Source organism: Syngnathoides biaculeatus, chromosome 21 (genome assembly GCF_019802595.1).
Source record: "Syngnathoides biaculeatus isolate LvHL_M chromosome 21, ASM1980259v1, whole genome shotgun sequence".
Classification (NCBI taxonomy): Eukaryota; Metazoa; Chordata; class Actinopteri; order Syngnathiformes; family Syngnathidae; genus Syngnathoides; species Syngnathoides biaculeatus.
In genome coordinates, this window is record NC_084660.1 from 6,062,284 (window position 1) to 6,079,117 (window position 16,834).

Here is a 16,834-nt window from a genome sequence, read left to right on the forward strand (position 1 = left end):
AAAGGCAACCTGTGCTGCAACTGTCAGTCACGTGTCAAACGACACACCTTTTCAAATCAGACAACATAAATACTGTAAAAAAAAATGAGGTTTTAATGCATACGTGTCTTTCGCTCACAATGTGTGGACATAACCACTTACAGGACTTACGGACACGAATTATTCTGGATTCGCGCTGTCGCTCGGACAAATTTTGGCCTTGATTTATGAGCCAAAAAAAAAAAGCGGCCCTGGGATAGGCTTAGACTTCCTTCACAACAATCAAGTTAAGCAAGTAGTAAACAATTCCTCAAAACAGGCTTGCAGCTGTTTATTGCTACTCTAAATTTGAGTTTACTGTCAAACAGTAAATGCCGCGCGTTTAAAATAACCACTTAAGGTTGAAACACTGCTTGATGCACATTAATGTAATGTAAGTAGCCTGATTTATAATAAAATCAGTTTGTACGAAAATGACTGAAGGACCGAGTTCAAGATTGTCCGTCTCCTTATCAAAAGAAATTTCTTGAGGATTTGGGAAAAAGTTTCAAGAATCCCAAGTCCACGTGTGTGAGGTGTGTGAAAAGTACAGTTGCTCCGGGAAGCCGGCGGCGTGCGTGTTCCACACGCCGTTGGATTTCTTCATCTGCAAACGTTGGCTGGCAATCATTTTGTCGAGCTGGACCATCTCCTGCTTCTGGTTGGCCATGCAGCGCTTGATGTTGACTAGCGGCGCTCCGTCCGACATGCTGCTACTCCGCTCCTCCGTCTCCTGCTTGACTCGCTTCAGGTCGTCGTCCATCTGGGCCAGGACGCGCGCCTTCTCCGTCAGGCCCTCGCTGGCCCGCCGGTATTGTTCCTTGACCTGGGCCAGTTGCGCCTGGGCACTGCGGTAGTCCTGGATCAAGTGCTCCAGCTGGTTGTTGATGTACTTCTCCCGGCTGCGGACCTTCTCCAATGTCTTCCCGATGTCCTCCTGAAGCTTCTCCAAGTAGCCTTTGGCCTCTTTGAACGAAGACGAAATGCCGTCCCGGTGCCGGTGCATCTGCTCCACGTGGATCCTCCAGTCCTTGTTGTCGTTCTTGACGGTGACTTTGAGTTGCGGGAGGACGCGCTCCACTTCCAGGTACCATTCCGCCGCGTCCACCATGGACTGCAGGATCTCTGTGTTGACACAGGAGACCTTGGCTTCGGGGTGAGCGCTCCGTAATTTCAAGGCTTCCAGGTCCAGGGCGTGCTCCTCCTCCTCGTCCTCCGGCTCCTCAATCGCCTCCTCGTCGACATTCAGTTCTATGTCTTCCTCCACCGCAAACGGTTCTTCGGAGTCTTCCGTCGGGTACTTTGGGCTCTTGAAGGAAAAGCCTCTCTTCTTGAGCGCCTCCTCGGCTAGCCTGTCCAAAACGAAGCACACGTACTCCCCCGAACCCGACAAGAGTTTGGAGGGCGGAAAGTCAACTCGCACACCAAACGCTCGCAGCTCGGCGAGAATGTCCGACATGGTGGCGCTGGGTTCGCCGTACTCCACGCGCTCGTCGAACGGCCTCCCCGCCGCGTTGATGAGCCACGCCGCTATGATGGTGAACATGTAGAACTGCTCCCCCGGGTTGGACTCCAGGTAGGGGCTGGACACGAAGTAATGCCTGGACAAGTTCCTCATGTTGTGTTTCACCAGGACTTCGTCTTGGTAGTTTAAAATGTGCAGCTTGTCCAGCAGTTGCTCCATGACCACAAACGCCTGGTAGGCTGTTCCGGGCCCGCGGTCGTCCTCGTCACCGCGGCGGTGGTGGGCCATGTGTGCACCCGGCGCACAATGGATCAGCTTGACCGACGCTGATCGAAGAGATGAGAAAAGCCCTGTCATCTCTGTCGGGAAGCGGCACGCTGTCGCCTTGTTGCGATGTTTACAGAGCGGTTGTCGTCTCTGTGGAGGGTGTGTGCCGCCGCACCGCGGTGATGTCATCAAAGTGCTTGTCGCCTCTGTGCGCGAGTGTTGTGCGGCCTGCCGTTTATGATGTCACCGCGCTTGTTCGTTGGGGTTACTGCATTAAAGTCCTGCCCGGTACAGATCGGCGTCACCTGTGCTCTATCGCAGATCTTTAAATGACTGCTTTTAATTTTAATTTTTTTTTTTTGCGGGGATTTTACAGTACTGAAGCAAATCTGAATTTAGAAATATGCAGTGTCGGTGTAGTATCCGGTTTGGCAGTACTAAATTTGACTGGAAGTGATTATAATGAAGGGAGGGGGGGGGCACAGAGGGTCAAAGGGCAGAGAGAACGAGTAAGTATTGTTGCATACACTGCTCAGTGTGTTAATCTATATTCTGTTCATCTGTTTACCTAGCGCTATCATTTTCAACTAGCCCATCTCTGGCATTTAGGATCATGTTAGCATGAGACAAAATGGCCACCTGACCTAGGCTTACCTGATAAATCCTGCAGATTTAAGTCATTTGTAATTTCAAGAGGTCGCAGTTGGGGAAATTTTCCCCCAATGAAGGGGAGTTGACGCCTTTACCCCCCCCCCCCGTCCCTCCCCCCGAGAAGATAAAGGCAGCAGACGTGCATTTTATGGTATTGGGAGTGATTTATTCCAAGCGGAGTGCTCTGTGCTTCCCGATGAAGACATTTGGATCGTTTAAATAGTCCCCCCCCCCAAAAAAAAGAAAACAAATCATCAGGAGGAGGAAAAACAATACCAGAGTCTGTGCTTGGAAGTTGGCGGTGCCATCACATGTGAATATCTTCCCTAGAAGTCCATTTTCCTCATTTGGCCCTTGATCACATGAGGTAATGACACACCACAAAAAAAAAAAGGGCAAGCAGAAAAAATCTGTACAAAAACATGAAATTGAGACAACTTCTCTGCGATTAAAACCCTTTGGACACCCGCTGTGCATCAATTATAAATTACAATCCATCAAAATCTTGTAGAAAGCCTCCGCAGAGGAGTTGGGGAGCCATCGATTTCTCGCCCTTTTCATTTCCCGCAGGCGTCCCAATACATTTGACCGGAAAGCCTTAACGCCGTTTAGTGCAGCCACACGCAGTGGAGCGTTCCCCCCCCCCCCCAAAAAAAAAAGTCTTCCACAGATATATGACAACGGGTGTATCAAAAATATCCATATTCGTCGCATTCGCTGCAATTGTATCAAAATGGGTTGACATTATTAGTCGCAGTTCGTCCCAGGTAAAAACATGACGTGTAAAAAATAATAACAAGGAAGTGCTTTGTCCAACCTCAAAAGGCAGTGGGGGGCCGTCTCATTCGCACTGACCTACATCTACGAACTATTCATGAAATTGATTTCAATATTTTCCCCAATTTCCTTTTAGCTGCACTGCTTCCTAGTTTATTTATTTTATTTTTTTTTGTCCAATCACACTTCAGCGTCTCTGTGTTGCCGTGTCAATCTAACCTGCCCAGATCCTCACTGAAGGCCAGGGAACGAAACGCACAGCCCGCCACTGCAAGGCGGACATCTTGGGATTGGGGAGGGGGGGAGAACACAACACAACACAACACAAACAACAATAACAGCAATGTGTAAAACGCACAAGTGAAACAAAGTGGACGTTCAAATTTACACATTTACATCAAACTTTTTCCTCTGCGCGCTGGGCCTAATATAGGCCGATTGAACAAAAAAAAAAAAACAACAACAAAAAAAAAATACTACACCTTCCCTCCGTAACGCTGATCTTCATCAACAAGTCCATTTTGACTTCTGTTAATGATTAAGGAGGATGGGGGGGAAAGGGGGGGGGGTCCGTCTCCGAGTTTTGAAGTGAGGATCCCACCAAGGGTGGGGGGAGGTTGCGTGTGTGTGTGTGTGTGTGTGTGTGTGCGTGAGTGTGGTGGTGGTGGGGGGGGTCGGAGTCTAGTTAGGGGGAGGAAGGCGGAGTGAAATCCCTGTGTTGGCGAGCAATCAGCTGCTCAGGTAACTGTGGAGTTCTCTGGAGTTGACACTCAGGACCACACCTGAATGGTTGCCTAGCAACAAGAGGACGGGTACAGGAATGAGAAGCCATCGTCAAAGAAAGCTCAAGTATTCATATTTATACAAAAAGGCTGGGCGATTGGGCATTTTATGTGAAATTGTTTCAATTAAAAATGCGGATTCACAGAGAAATCATGCTGAGAGTGAACAAAGCAAAAATGTGGAGATGGGCGACGCCTCCCCAAAAGTTTACAATTCCCCGTAGATGCCACAAGATGGCGGCAAAGCACAGGTTTGTCTGGGAAAAAAAAAAGTGAAAGGAGATTTTTGTGATGATTTTAGTTTAATGCCATATCACCCAGCCGTACGTATTATAACAACGGTAAATGGTCACGTCACAACTGCGTATTCCACGAAAAGGTTTGAAAATGAAGCAATTTCAAGTTACAAGGGCAAATGGGGGGCAGTGGGGGAAGTACCTTGGCGTGCGTTTTTGGCAGCGGGGTGTTTAGTAGCAGTGGTTAGTAGTCGTCCGTATAAGGGAGCGGAAGGTGGGGCTACCTCTGGCGTTACCTAGCGTCTGCGAGTCCAGGTCGTCGTCGATGAACTCCTCGCCCTGGATGATGTGCTGCGTGTCCTCGCTGTGGTTGACGGGACTGGTCATCTCCTGCTCCTTCTCGTTGTGCATCTGGGCGTAGACGCTGCGGCCGCCCGGCAGCTTCCTGAAAAACAGCGGGGGATACACCTCCTCAGTCCTGAGCCAAGGACTGCAGGATTTTTGGGGGGGCGGGGGCGTTTTGGTTTTTTTTATTTATTTTTTTCCCGCACTGGTTTCATTCAAGTGACTTTTTTTTTGGGGGGGGGGGTGTCAGGGGTACGAGCAAGGAGGTGCTGCTGGTGCCTGAAGACAAGGCATGCACCCCCCAACATGTAGTGTCGTCTCCCCCCCCCCCAGTCATCGTTTTCACCATCACTAAATTGGGGACTTTTTTAAGCGATACTTTTTTATGGGTTTTGACAGGATACGGACACATCTGAATGGGATCATCAATTCATTCCCTCCCATAGACGGTTATATTCGTCAATCAGAATCCAAGCGTTTACCAGCTCTTGACAAATGTATTTGTCCGTCGTGGAAGACCGTCTCACTCAGCTTGTGTGTGAAATTCAAGTCTAAACCACTGTAATGACTAACGTGCCTCTAGATGGCAGGGTTGCGTGGTTTTGGATTTGAGATCAGCACAGCTTTTGAGTCGAAAAACATGATGCAGTTCGGCGTTTCACCGTTGCATACCTGTCGAATCAATTATTTCAGTCTTGTTTCTATTTCTGTCGTTAGACGATCCACGCGAGCAGAGCCGACCCACGTCCGCGGGGCTCCAAGTAAGTGTGCATTTTGGGGCCCGCTGATTGATCACCATAAAGTGCCATCAAGGTAAATAATTAGGTCCTAAATCAATAGAAAAATGTGGTGGACTGTGAATTGCTCTTGTGGGTACTCTAAGCCAGGGGTGTCAAACTCATTTTCCCCCGCGGGCCACATTGTCGTTCCGGTTTCCCTCAGAGGGCTGTTATGACTGGAACCAAAATATTGAATCATCATATTGACATCATAAATTTATGAACTAGTTTTGGAATCAGAAATCAAGGGTAATGGGGTTTTCCAACGAGTGTTTTTTGGGAACCCAAAAATGCGTGTCACATCTCAACTATATCATTTATGATATGACAATTTGAAATTTTGTTACAGATTTTTACAAGAATCGTGGAAATTGACGCTTTAGATTTGGCATCGCGGGCCACGTAAAAATCATGTGGCGGGCCAGATCTGGCCCCCCGGGCCTTGAGTTTGACACCCGCACTCTAAGCAGTCGGCTCGGGCGGCCGGGCCGGCTCTGCTCACCAATTGCACGGCAGACGACACCCACCTCTTGAACTTGTAGAGGATAAAAGAGGCCGCGGCCACGATGCCGAGCAGAAAAATGACGGCGACGGCCCAGACGCCGGGACCGCCGGCAGGTCCGTGACCTGGGGTGATGACAGGATTAAAAAAAAAAAAAAACAGAAATTAACCAGCCACGAGGACAAAGCGGACCTTGAAACAGTTGGAAAAAGGAAGTTGCGGGAGAGGTCGAGGTACGAATCCAGGGTAACGTTCGAGAAAGTAGCGGCGAAGCCTCGACAAAGGATGTGAATGCTTAGAGAAGCACAAAATTATGTCACATTCATACTCTCCAGATATATCACCACTAAATTGGGTATTTTTACAAAATACTTTTTCATGGGTTTTGACAGGATACGGATACATCCATTCGTTCCTTACCATAGACGGTTATATTCGTCAACCAGAATCCCACTTTGACTGCATTCAGCCCCGCCTTGAGAAATGAGCTTTAAAACGTTCCGTGGCCACGCTCGTCCCTCAAAACATTTATCGCAAATCATCTTTTCAAATGAACGCAAAAGGCCATTAATCCGTCCGGGCCTCCGCCCACGTGTGTTTAAATGTGTTTCAGTAGTGTGGGATGAACATTGTCCTAATTTATGATTGTCAATTTTTCAGTAGTGTGGGAGGAACATTGTCTTGATTTATTATTGTCAATTTTTACCCATCTTGGGAGCATCTGGAACAGAACTCCTCCGATAAATCCGATATATTTTAATGCATTTATGTAACTCCTTGGCACGCGTTGACCTACAGGACTTGGATTTTGGCTTGAGCGCATTTCTCAAAACGATTTGAATTCGAGGTTGGCTGCCGTCAGGGATGTTTCGGAAACAATTTGAGTTGCAAACAACCAAAAGGCGTCTCTCAGCATTCACACGGCGAAGCGAAGCGTAATCCAAAGACTTGCTCGGAAACCGCGGGGAGGAAATAAAAGGGAATCAAAGGTGAAATCTGAAGTTCCCCAAGAGGAAAAGTGGGGGGGCCGGGGAGCAGGCATAAGTCTTAACGAACGCACCAATTTCTCTTTCCGTGGCGTCAACAGCATTTAGACCGAGGCCTTTGGAGATAAACCAATAATTGGCCATTAAAACAAAAAAGCCACGTCGCTTTCAACGGGGATCAGAGGCGTCGACCAATACCTGCGTTTGGGTCCGCTGGCAGCACCAGAACCCGCAGACCGCCTCGCACCACAAAGCTGACGTTGTTGTCTTTGAAGGCTTGTATGATGGTTGAGATGCGCTGGAGAGGCAACAAAAAAATTATAACAGCGGCTCTCAAAATTTGCGTTTCCACCCAAAAAAAAAAAAACAAAACTGGAAAGGTTTTACCTTATCCTGAAAGACGCTTCTCTTCGCTGGGGTGCTCTCCACAGGGAGGACGTAGAGGTCGGCGGCGGTGGGGAGGCCCGCCTTCACCACAGTAACCAGGGACTCCTCTGGGACACCTGTGACCTGAGGTGAGAAATACACACCAAGAGACAATATTTTAATAAAAATTTTCCATGCCAGCAGCAAGTGTCATTTACCTTGGCGAGTGTCCTGGTGACGACCAGACCCACGTCCTCTCGCCACTCCGGGATGTTGGGATTCAGGCGGTCCAGGTGGCCGCTGAAGCTCAGGGGGATGACGTGGAAGTTTTCTGCCAAGGATCGGACACGGCGTTTGGACCCAAAACCCGCGGCTCAACGTAGCGGAGGGCAAGGAAGGCGCCGTTACCGTAGACGCGGACCGTCCTGGTGTCCTGCACCATGGACCTCCCGTTGGAGGCTTGGACGCTCACTGAAGTCCGGCCCGCCTCTGGGAAACTGGTCAGCATGCTGTTGCGCAGCGTCAACGTCGGCTGCGGGATTGTGACGTGTGAACATTGTGACCGCGGAATTTTTTTTTTTTTTTTTTCCCCCCCAGAATATTTCCCGAGGGGCATTTATTTACCTGCAGGCTGTCTCCGATCCACCAGTAGAAGACGGTCAGGTTGGCCTCGGCGGGAAGGACGACGGCCGTCAGGTTGACCTGCCGGTTTCTCCCGGCGATGGGGATCACTTCCAGGTGAACCTCTTGCAGAGGTGCTGTCAAAATTCAATTTGACGTGGGTCAGAATTAAATCGAAACCGGCGTCGGTTCTGGAGTTTCTGTACGTTGTGTACTGTATTTGGTTTGATTTATTTGAAAAGGGTTTGAAATGATTCAAGAGTTTAAGATATTCATATCAACTAATCCAAACATTTAAACACCGACATGACGACAGTATACAGTTGCAGGTTCGATCATCCTCGAGTCTGGAGATGGATGCAATGTGTTTCACCGCCACTAGAGGCTGCCAGAGGACATTGTTTTGCATATTTACATCCAAGCATCTTTCCCTGACCTGTGACCTGGATGTACATGCTGGCCTCGTCGCGACCCGCCGCGTTCTCCGCCTGCACGGAAACTTTGTAAACTCCCGGATTGTCGTAGCGGTGCTGGATGGGTTCATCCGTCACCGTCAGGTTTTGGTAAATGGCCCGGAAGCCGTCGCCCAGGTCCACTTGGTACTTGGTGCTGCTCGTGTCGCCCTGGGGTGAAGAACACGGGAGTTGGGGGGGATTATTTTCTGAATTAGAAGACATCTTTTGACCCCTGTCAAGAAATGCATGTCAGCGCAAAATACTTGTGTAGTAAAAGGGAATCCTAAATATTGGAACTTTGAGACACCCCCTAAACTTATCAAATATAACCAATAAAAGAAGGTGAGCATCATTTTTTTTTTTTTGCATGATTTTTTTTTTTTTTTTTTTAGTGGAGATATTAAATTTGAATAATTCTCTGCGCAACTTGTGTCCCAACATACGCACAACCTTTTTACTTTCAATGTTTTGGACATCAAGGAGAGGAAAAAGTGGGTTACATGACTCAGCAGAAATGACATGAAGCTCATTTATGTCGCTTCTATTTTTCATATTTCAAAGTTTTGAATCTTGGATGGTTGGGTTGAATCCAATTTCAAGATAGTTTTCGGTTTTTCTTTTCCAAAATAAGAGCTCCAATTAAGTCCCAACTAAGGACCCAAACTACCTCCTCCTGGTGCACGATGAACGTGACATCATCACCGGGGGCCACGGCCAGCATCTGCCCTTTGATGCCCACTTGCAGTCCTCTAGGGGGCAGTAGAGGGCAGTTTCTTTGTTTGGCACTTTGCTCCTTGTTCAAGCCCCCCTCACACACGTTTGAGACCACCTTGCGGTACCTGGGGGGGGGGGGGGGGGAAGAGCAGTTTATTGTATTTCATTCCAGGTTGGCCAATCAGATTTCAACCTCAACATGTCACTGTAACGTGCCCAGGGACTTCAGAGTCCGTAGCGCCGGCGGACCCAGGTCCCGACAACGAAATTTGCAATGGGACTTTGTTTCGTACAGACCCTGTGCTTGTCTCGAAGGTTCGTCCCGGTTGGCAGTTTTCTGGCGGCGAGTCCGGACGGTGCCAAAAGTCAGCAAAGCATCGTCCGCTCGCCGCGTGGGATCGCTCGAAACCGTAGTCGCTGCACACGCCGCAGGCAGGCAAACAAAAAAAAATCAAGACTTGGGGTCCTCGTCGTCAGGTCCGCTCGCAGCGGGCTCACCAGTTGAAGTCCCGCTCGGTGCAGTGGCACGGCTTAGTCCCGAGAGCCGAGGTGTAGCTCTTCCCTTTGACACAGAACGCAGTGTCCTTCCTCCTCCGGAACGTCTGCTCCTGGCCCATGATGCACTTTTCACCCTGAGAGGCGACGACGACGACGACAAGTGAGACTCCGTGGGTGCCCGCCCGTGTGCGCGCGCACTTTTACCTGCAGGTCTGTAAGCTGCCACGACTCGTAGTCGGCCTCTCCACACTGGCGAGGGAAAGACTGCCGGAAGTCCACTTTGACCAGTTCCCAGTCGGACCTGTAGCTGATGTGGCCGAACACTCTGCGCACAAATCGAGCACAACGTACCCACTCCTGAAATATCCCCCCCGCTCAAAAAAGGTTTTGGTATGAAATCCAAATCGACTTCCCCAGGGGTGTGTAGACTTTTTCTATCCGCAGAACAAATAAAAACCCTAAGTCGAGGTACAGCTGTAATTGCTTTCGCGACGGGACAAAGGCCATCGCCGGGGATAGAACGGCGAGAAATTGGATGCCGGCGGACGGAGCGGGAATTGACGGGATGAGAGATCGGCGGGCGCGAGCGCGCCTCCCCGGTCACACGTAAACGAGCAATTGGCATTGCGGGTGGGTGTGTGTGTGTGTGTGTGGGGGGGGGGGGGGGACGAGAGCGGGAAGGGGACGGTCTGGACGTTCCAGCGCAGGGCGTCAAACTTCATTTTCCGCTCGGGATGAGAATTAGTTCCCAGTGTGAAGCGGCGGATCCATTACGCACGGATCGCACACCAGGACGTCGATCCATCGCTTATTGACCAGATGTGACTTAGCTTTGGGTCAATTAAAATCTTTGAAATGATTGCACGATGGAGCGTCACATAAATCGGACATCCGTGCATGAATTAAAAAAAAATCTTCAATATCATCAAACCACATCATAAATCCGATTCCAAAAAATATGGCTTCATTCCAGAATATTCATTTGACTTTTTTTTTTTCTCCCAAATTGGCAACTTATTACGATTGTGATGGCGTCCTTGGAAAAGGTTTAACTTTTACTCTTGCTTTGTTTTTTCCATTTTTGTTGTTGTTTTGTTTCTGTAAACAAAACTAACAACGCGGGAGGTTTTTGGGAGCGTGCGATGCGGCGGACTTACGTCATCACCAGGGTCTCGTCGCCCGGCTCGCTCAGGAGCCCGTCGACGAAGACGGACGTGCTGGTGAAGTTGTGGACTGTCCACGTGCGTCCTTCGTCGATACTGAACCTGTGCGGGACGAATATGTCCTCCCCGGGTTAAAATATATATACATGTTTTTTTTTTTTTCCACAGAGGATAAAGTACACAAGACTGTGATGATCTCCGTGTGTTGCCAATCCATTTGTGTTCTGTATTGAAAGTATTTCATCCCGGTTTGATTTTAATTTTGGCAGAGCGGTGCAAAAGCAACTCTCACTTCATTGTCCCCGCGGGTCACGAACACTTACTTGAGTATTTTGAGTGGAATCGAAGTGTCCTTGATGGCCACAATCACCCCGCCGTGGTCGAGGTAGAGGATGTGATGCTCCTCCTCGAAAACCTTGAAAGGAGACAACGGTGTGGTGAATATTTCATCGGGTTCCATCTCCCGACAAAGAGCGGTGGGCAGGGGGAAAAGAAAATACAATATTTAAAAAAAAAAACACATTCAGCGCAGCTACTGGCTAATTTAGCATATTTCTTTGTTCGCCACTTCAACATTGGCAAAGCGATGTTGTGTCCGTAACACCCGGGCGAGGGGGGGGTGTCAGCGCGTCATCCAGTTCTGCCGAGGACCGACGGGGGTGTACCTGTCTCCATGTCTTCCCGCAGTCAGACGTGATGTACATTTCTTCCTTGTACTCCACCAGCTTGGAGCCAAGGTTACCTGAAGGAAAACAATTTGCGCGTAAGGCTAAAAAGGCAGCTTCAGAAGAGGGAAAAAAAAAAAAAAAAAAGTACAAAAAAATGGGAGTGGGGGAGAGAAACAGACCTGCTCCCATGATGAGACCCGGAGCAGAATCTTTGGTGTGGACGGTACCGGACACGTAAGGGTTGTCTGCCCAGCGCAGGTGCAGGTGGAGGTGGCAGTCCGGCTAGAAAGAGGACACAAGCCGGTGAGGGGAAAATTCACTTTCCGCAGAAATCAAGGGTTGAAGAACCGGAACGCGAAATGCGGGAAATCAAATTTGGGAACATCATCAGAAGGAACGTGCGACGCGTGCTTTTACCGCCTTGCAGGTGACGGTTTTGCCGTTCATGTCGGCGGCGGGCGGGGTCAGGGGCTGCCAGTCTCGTCCTTTGTTGTAGGTGATGACGGTCCTCACCTTGCCGTCCACCCGCTGATTGGCCAGGAAGACCCCTTTGATCCCACGCACCTGGATTTAAAACGGCTTTCATTACAAAGCAAGGAAGGATACGCAAATTCGCAGTATAGTGAGACCATGTGAAGAATAAAAAATGAAAATTAAAAAAACATGGCCTCGCTGAGACCAGTCGGAAGGATCCCCCCACCTCCAGGATGTCAATGAGGACCACGTCTTCGGGCTGCCTGGTGCTCCGGACGTTCTCCAGGACCACGGAGTAGTACACCCCCCGCGGGTCCGACTGGTACAAGTTGTACGTGTCCGTCTGGTGCCACTCCTGCAGCGCCAGGAAGACCTGCTGCTCGTCCGTGCTGACGATGTGAACATCCTGGGGAGGCGGTCCGAGTCCAGGTTAAAAACCGACGCAAAAAACCCACCAGAACCGCTAAGGTCGATAGAAACACAAAAGCCTTCTGCTCGTTTGTGTATTGCAGTGAAACCCACTTAAGAGGCCCGCGATCGGCTCTAAGTCGTCTCCCGCCCTTCGCCTCACGCTGCATTCAATCTGCCCACTTTTTTTGTAATAATACTCAGGTTTGCGTGGTGGCAAGCCCCGCCCTCCGCGCCGCGTCCAAGCCCGACTCATTTATCGTTCCGGTGGAAAATGCTCGATTCTCGCGCTAAACAGGGAAACGCTTATTTAGCGCACGCGGCGATGAGATGCTAAAGGTCACCGAGAGAAGAAATGACAATCAAACCGAGAGCGCGGCGGATTACCGTTCATCCACACGCAATTACAGGTAGGTGAGAAACAGTTTCATCCCTCACAACATTGAAGACACTTTTTAAAAACAAACAATTTTCAAAATATGAGCCGTTCACAGCCATTTTTGGGGCTTCGGCAACAACACGTAGACGGAAGATAATCACGATTCTCAGAGGCAAATGTTATATATATCTATTAAAAAAAAAAAAAAAAAGATTATTACTTCATCTTACTGAGTCACATCCAGTAGTTGTGAAAGTCTTCTGTCTGTCTGCTTGACTGTGTACTGCCACCTGGTGGCGGCCGGTTTCGTTCTTTATGCTACGATGCTGTAGTTTGATAAAGTACAATACTATAGAATTGATATTTAGAATTGATACATACTGAAATGTTGTTGTTTTTTTTTTGGCCAGGGTGAAGCTGGAATAAATAAATTGCATTTGGATTCATTTCAATAACGATTTAAAAAAAAAAAAAAAAAAAGACGACACGTTGCGGGGGAAGCGGGCCGGCAGCGCGGAGGTGTGACGCGTGTCTGCCGCACCCTCCAATCGATGCGATCAATATGGCAAACAGGGCCGGCGGGGAAGCTGCCCGGCAAAGAGGCGGGATGGAATAAAATCTCGTAAAAGCCGCCGCCGCCGCCGCTCCCAGCTGGGCTGGGAACTCATAACGTCGCCCAAAGCTCAGTAAATGCGGTGCGTCGCACCACTTTTATGAGGGCTGCGGTTGTCTGACAATAATCGACATTTAAAAAAAAAAAAAAACTGGAATAATGTACTCATTTCTTTCTTTTTAAAGCCGGAGGTTCTCAAACTTTGAAAATGATTTAACGAGAAAAAAAAGGGAGAATCTTTTCAAAAACAAAGACGTAGCTTGTCAGGATAAAATTAGAATCTCGACTTTTCAGTCATAACAAGGGAGGTGAATTTCAAAATATATCTTAACACGATTAAAAATATATATATTCATGCGATAGCTCGAAATCAAATGATATCATTTTGAGAAGCATTGATTTAAAGACAAAAAAAAAAAAATCTATCAATTTCCATTACCTTTGGCAAGGCATACTTGGGAAACTTCATCTGGACAAATTCGCTGCGTCGATACGACACGTAGTGCTTGGTGCGATTCCCTGTGGTCACCTGGGAGAAAAAAAAAACAAACAAAAACAAAATCACATCAAATTGGATCGAGTTATATTTTAAAACATTTTTTTTTCCTTTATTCTTTTGCTTCTGCTTCACCTTGACAAAAATGTAGTCACCCTGCACCGACAGAGAATTGTGGTCGATTTTTCCCAAGAACTGAGCGGTCACCATTTTGTCGGAGCAGTTCTGGATGAGACAGGTGACGTACAGGTAACCTGCAACCACACGTTCCCAATCCCTATCAATCCATTTTTCATTTGAATTATTGGATAAGTGATAGCGTCAAACATTGGGGGGTGGGGGGGTTCATCTTGCATTTGGGTTTTCACCATCACCATAGCTACATCGTTTTAGAGTCCTCTCAGGACTTGAAACCTTCCAGAACCTTCTTTTTATTTGTCCAGATGGGACGGAGGAGTGCTGCAGGCTCCCGATTATTTTGCGAGATTACGGTTTAGGATACACAAAGTAGATGAGGTCCGCTCGGGGGCTGAGAAATGTGAAACACACGCGCACACAAACACGCAATCTCAAATACACACAATTGTCAGCGAACGCCCACCCCCCACCCACACCCCCCAGGAGGAGATTTAAGCACTAAACGGTCCATCTGTTAGTCAGCTGATTTTGCCACACCGGTCGCCCTCGGCGTTATCCCCAGCGTGACATTTTGTACTTAACCGGCGCCGGCAATGTTGTTTATGAAGCGAAAGGTGAAACGTACGCGCTGGCTTTTTTGGTCTTTTTAAGAGCGCCATCCTGACACCTGTGCTTAAAAAAAATAAAAAAAAAAATGTACCTCCACTTGTGTCCTGCATCTCCATGTGCACCAGATCTGGGTCCACATCCACATCTGCCACAGACCTGGGCCAAAGAAAACAATCATGAATAAATGAATGAATGAAGGCATTGTTAGGTGTTCTGCTTATTTACATCCATTTGCTTTTTATGACATTTTGCAAATTGGTGGGGCGTCTTTTTTTTTTTTTTTGAAATGTGCCTCAGCGCGCCAATGGTTTGGAAACAGGACAATGCCACGTTGTGGCCAAGATGACGGGCGGGACTGACCAGAACACTCGGTCCTTGGTCACCCGCTCCTGAAGCAAAGTCCACTTGCGGCCCAAATCGGTGGAGGCAAACAGCTGGAGAGCCAAAAAAGAGGAGTACGGTTGGAAATGGGACATTTTGCAATGGATCAGATGAGAATGTGCGGATGGCGCTGGGCCCGACCCGTCCGTCTTTGCAGCAGGCCAGCAGCTTGTCCTCCTCCTTGGGGTGGAAGATGAGCACGTCCGGGCTGAAGAGGACGCTCTGCCGCTGGAAGGACTGGCCCTCGTCGGTGCTGATGAACAGCATTTGGTCCCGTTCGTTCACGGAGGAGCCCACCAGAACCACCTGCCGACCCAAGTGCCCGCCCTGACGTGACTCACGGGTTTCCAGATACGGGCAGAATTTATGTAAATGGTGAGCAATTGCTCAAAAGAGAGGCTTCAAGCGGTTTACCGTCAAACTAAACATCAAGCAAAGAGAATGACACCTCTCTGCTAGCTTAATGTTAAATAGCATCTCTGTTGCGGTGCTTTAGCCCTTTCGGCAATGGATCGAACACAAAGAATGCAGGAAAAAGATGAAGACAGACGATATAACAGTACTCACAGTCATATATTCCTTATCCTCTGCATAAAACGACTAATATAAGTGCTGTACTGATGAGTTGTAAGAGGCATTGATGTGTCTCAATGAAGCATTATTATAAATCCCGAGTTGGAGATACGATTGGCTGCTGCATTCAGGCTGGCCCGGAAATCGCGCGCAAGATTCACGCGTGCGGCAACCGATCGCGCCTCGCTTTCCCCTCACTAATCTCCCGATAACTTCGTCGGCGATACGCCGCCGTTTTTTTAATCACACGTCCCGCCGTCGAACGAGAGGGCGGACGGCGACGCCGCGGGCTGTTAATCCAGATTTAATTACGAGTCGGGAGTCACAAACAAACGTCTGCGGGCGCGTGATAAAAAGCGATTTTGCTTCAGTGTAAAGAGCAAATTAAGACCTTTAAAAAGGCAACATTTGTACAAGACTGCTGTTTGCCTAAGCTCGCTCAGGAAATGATGCGCTGAGGAAGCAGCAACACGTCCTGCAGATTTCAGAAGTATTTAGTGCATCAGTAATACCATGAACACCCATAAGTGTCATTACTCATCTATTACAATTATTCAGTAAATGAACAGTTCTTGAATAGAATTAGAATATACAATAAATATATTTAACAGGGGTTGCTGATAAGCAGATTGAAGAAAGCGGTAGTTTCCGCTCCTGCTCGCAACGAGCTTGTTACACGGAACAATTTTGACTGGCGGGTCAGTCAAAATTGGGCCTCCGGAGAGCTCTCGCCGCGCAAGGAACATTCGCGGCCGGCGTCGCATGTCGTCGGCGGGCAGAATCGCGACGGGGTTTGACAAAAAAAAAAAAAAAAAAAAAAAATGAACAACGGCGGCGGGCCTAATTGCCGCGGAAAAGCTTTTGATCGCGTCTGATCTCGGGGAAAGCGCAAGCGGCTTCTGGAGAGCGCTGCGGGGGCACTTGTGAGGGGAGCTGATTGATTTGAACAGGTGTGGAGTATTTAATAGCTCAGGCTGTCGGGGGGGGGGGGGGTTGATATTGATGGAGAGCGTATTATTATTTGAAAAGTCATTTCACATCATAATTAAAGCAGCCTATTGGTGCCGAGTAATTGGCAGTGGCGGGTTGTGCCTTTAGCTTTTATCACTTCTTTTCCTTTCGGCTTGTCCCGTTAGCGGTCGCCACAGCGCGTCATCTTTTTTCATCTAAGCCCATCTCGCGCATCCTCCTCTCTAACACCCACCGTCCTCATGTCCTCCCTCAACCTTTTCTTTGGTCTTCCTCTCGCTCTTTTGCCTGGCACCTCCATCCTCAGCACCGTCCTACCGAAACATCTCTCTCCGATCTCGTCTCCAGAACGTCCAACTTTGGCTGTCCCTCTAACGAGCTCATTTCTAATCCCATCCAACCTGCATCTTCAGTTCTGCCGCCTCCAGTTCCGCTTCCCGTCGTCTCTCAGAGCCACCGTCTCTAATCCGTACGTCAACGGCCGGGCCTCACCCCTGTTTT

General features: G+C 48.7%; 2 protein-coding genes and 1 long non-coding RNA gene across 20 annotated transcripts in view; 1 reads left to right on the top strand and 2 right to left on the bottom strand.

Moving 5' to 3' along the window:
* Nucleotides 1-161: 161 nt before the first annotated feature.
* LOC133494879 (intraflagellar transport protein 57 homolog) lies at nucleotides 162-1,939 on the bottom strand. The gene is given in 3 exon segments (XM_061809136.1): nucleotides 162-1,848; nucleotides 1,851-1,911; nucleotides 1,913-1,939. Coding segments are annotated over 3 exon segments (1,410 nt in total). The 3' UTR covers nucleotides 162-526.
* Nucleotides 1,940-3,902: 1,963 nt separating this feature from the next.
* Nucleotides 3,903-16,834, bottom strand: part of sorcs2 (sortilin-related VPS10 domain containing receptor 2) — a 56,268-nt gene continuing 43,336 nt past the window's right edge. For 10 of the 17 annotated variants that reach the window (XM_061809114.1, XM_061809121.1, XM_061809122.1 and 7 more), the window contains 25 exons: nucleotides 14,933-15,097; nucleotides 14,771-14,844; nucleotides 14,502-14,566; nucleotides 13,799-13,917; nucleotides 13,607-13,696; nucleotides 11,994-12,173; nucleotides 11,711-11,857; nucleotides 11,473-11,575; nucleotides 11,291-11,367; nucleotides 10,949-11,040; nucleotides 10,620-10,727; nucleotides 9,667-9,787; nucleotides 9,463-9,596; nucleotides 9,262-9,381; nucleotides 8,918-9,089; nucleotides 8,232-8,418; nucleotides 7,799-7,932; nucleotides 7,583-7,706; nucleotides 7,393-7,505; nucleotides 7,196-7,318; nucleotides 7,007-7,106; nucleotides 6,883-6,924; nucleotides 5,848-5,947; nucleotides 4,481-4,686; nucleotides 3,908-3,972 (listed from right to left, as the gene is read on the bottom strand). In XM_061809114.1, the coding sequence (XP_061665098.1) occupies nucleotides 3,908-3,972; nucleotides 4,481-4,686; nucleotides 5,848-5,947; nucleotides 6,883-6,924; nucleotides 7,007-7,106; nucleotides 7,196-7,318; nucleotides 7,393-7,505; nucleotides 7,583-7,706; nucleotides 7,799-7,932; nucleotides 8,232-8,418; nucleotides 8,918-9,089; nucleotides 9,262-9,381; nucleotides 9,463-9,596; nucleotides 9,667-9,787; nucleotides 10,620-10,727; nucleotides 10,949-11,040; nucleotides 11,291-11,367; nucleotides 11,473-11,575; nucleotides 11,711-11,857; nucleotides 11,994-12,173; nucleotides 13,607-13,696; nucleotides 13,799-13,917; nucleotides 14,502-14,566; nucleotides 14,771-14,844; nucleotides 14,933-15,097 (2,961 nt within the window). Of the gene's footprint in view, nucleotides 3,973-4,398; nucleotides 4,687-4,963; nucleotides 5,370-5,847; nucleotides 5,948-6,882; nucleotides 6,925-7,006; nucleotides 7,107-7,195; nucleotides 7,319-7,392; nucleotides 7,506-7,582; nucleotides 7,707-7,798; nucleotides 7,933-8,231; nucleotides 8,419-8,917; nucleotides 9,090-9,261; nucleotides 9,382-9,462; nucleotides 9,597-9,666; nucleotides 9,788-10,619; nucleotides 10,728-10,948; nucleotides 11,041-11,290; nucleotides 11,368-11,472; nucleotides 11,576-11,710; nucleotides 11,858-11,993; nucleotides 12,174-13,606; nucleotides 13,697-13,798; nucleotides 13,918-14,501; nucleotides 14,567-14,770; nucleotides 14,845-14,932; nucleotides 15,098-16,834 lie in introns of those variants that run through there. The other 7 variants (XM_061809115.1, XM_061809116.1, XM_061809118.1 and 4 more) reach the window with 7 other exon arrangements.
* On the top strand, nucleotides 7,535-8,256 carry LOC133494885 (uncharacterized). 2 transcript variants are annotated; one of them, XR_009793433.1, is made up of 3 exons: nucleotides 7,535-7,674; nucleotides 7,772-7,912; nucleotides 8,119-8,256. It is a non-coding gene; the product is annotated as an uncharacterized LOC133494885 (long non-coding RNA). The 2 variants fall into 2 exon arrangements; XR_009793434.1 differs by having other exon boundaries at nucleotides 8,112-8,225.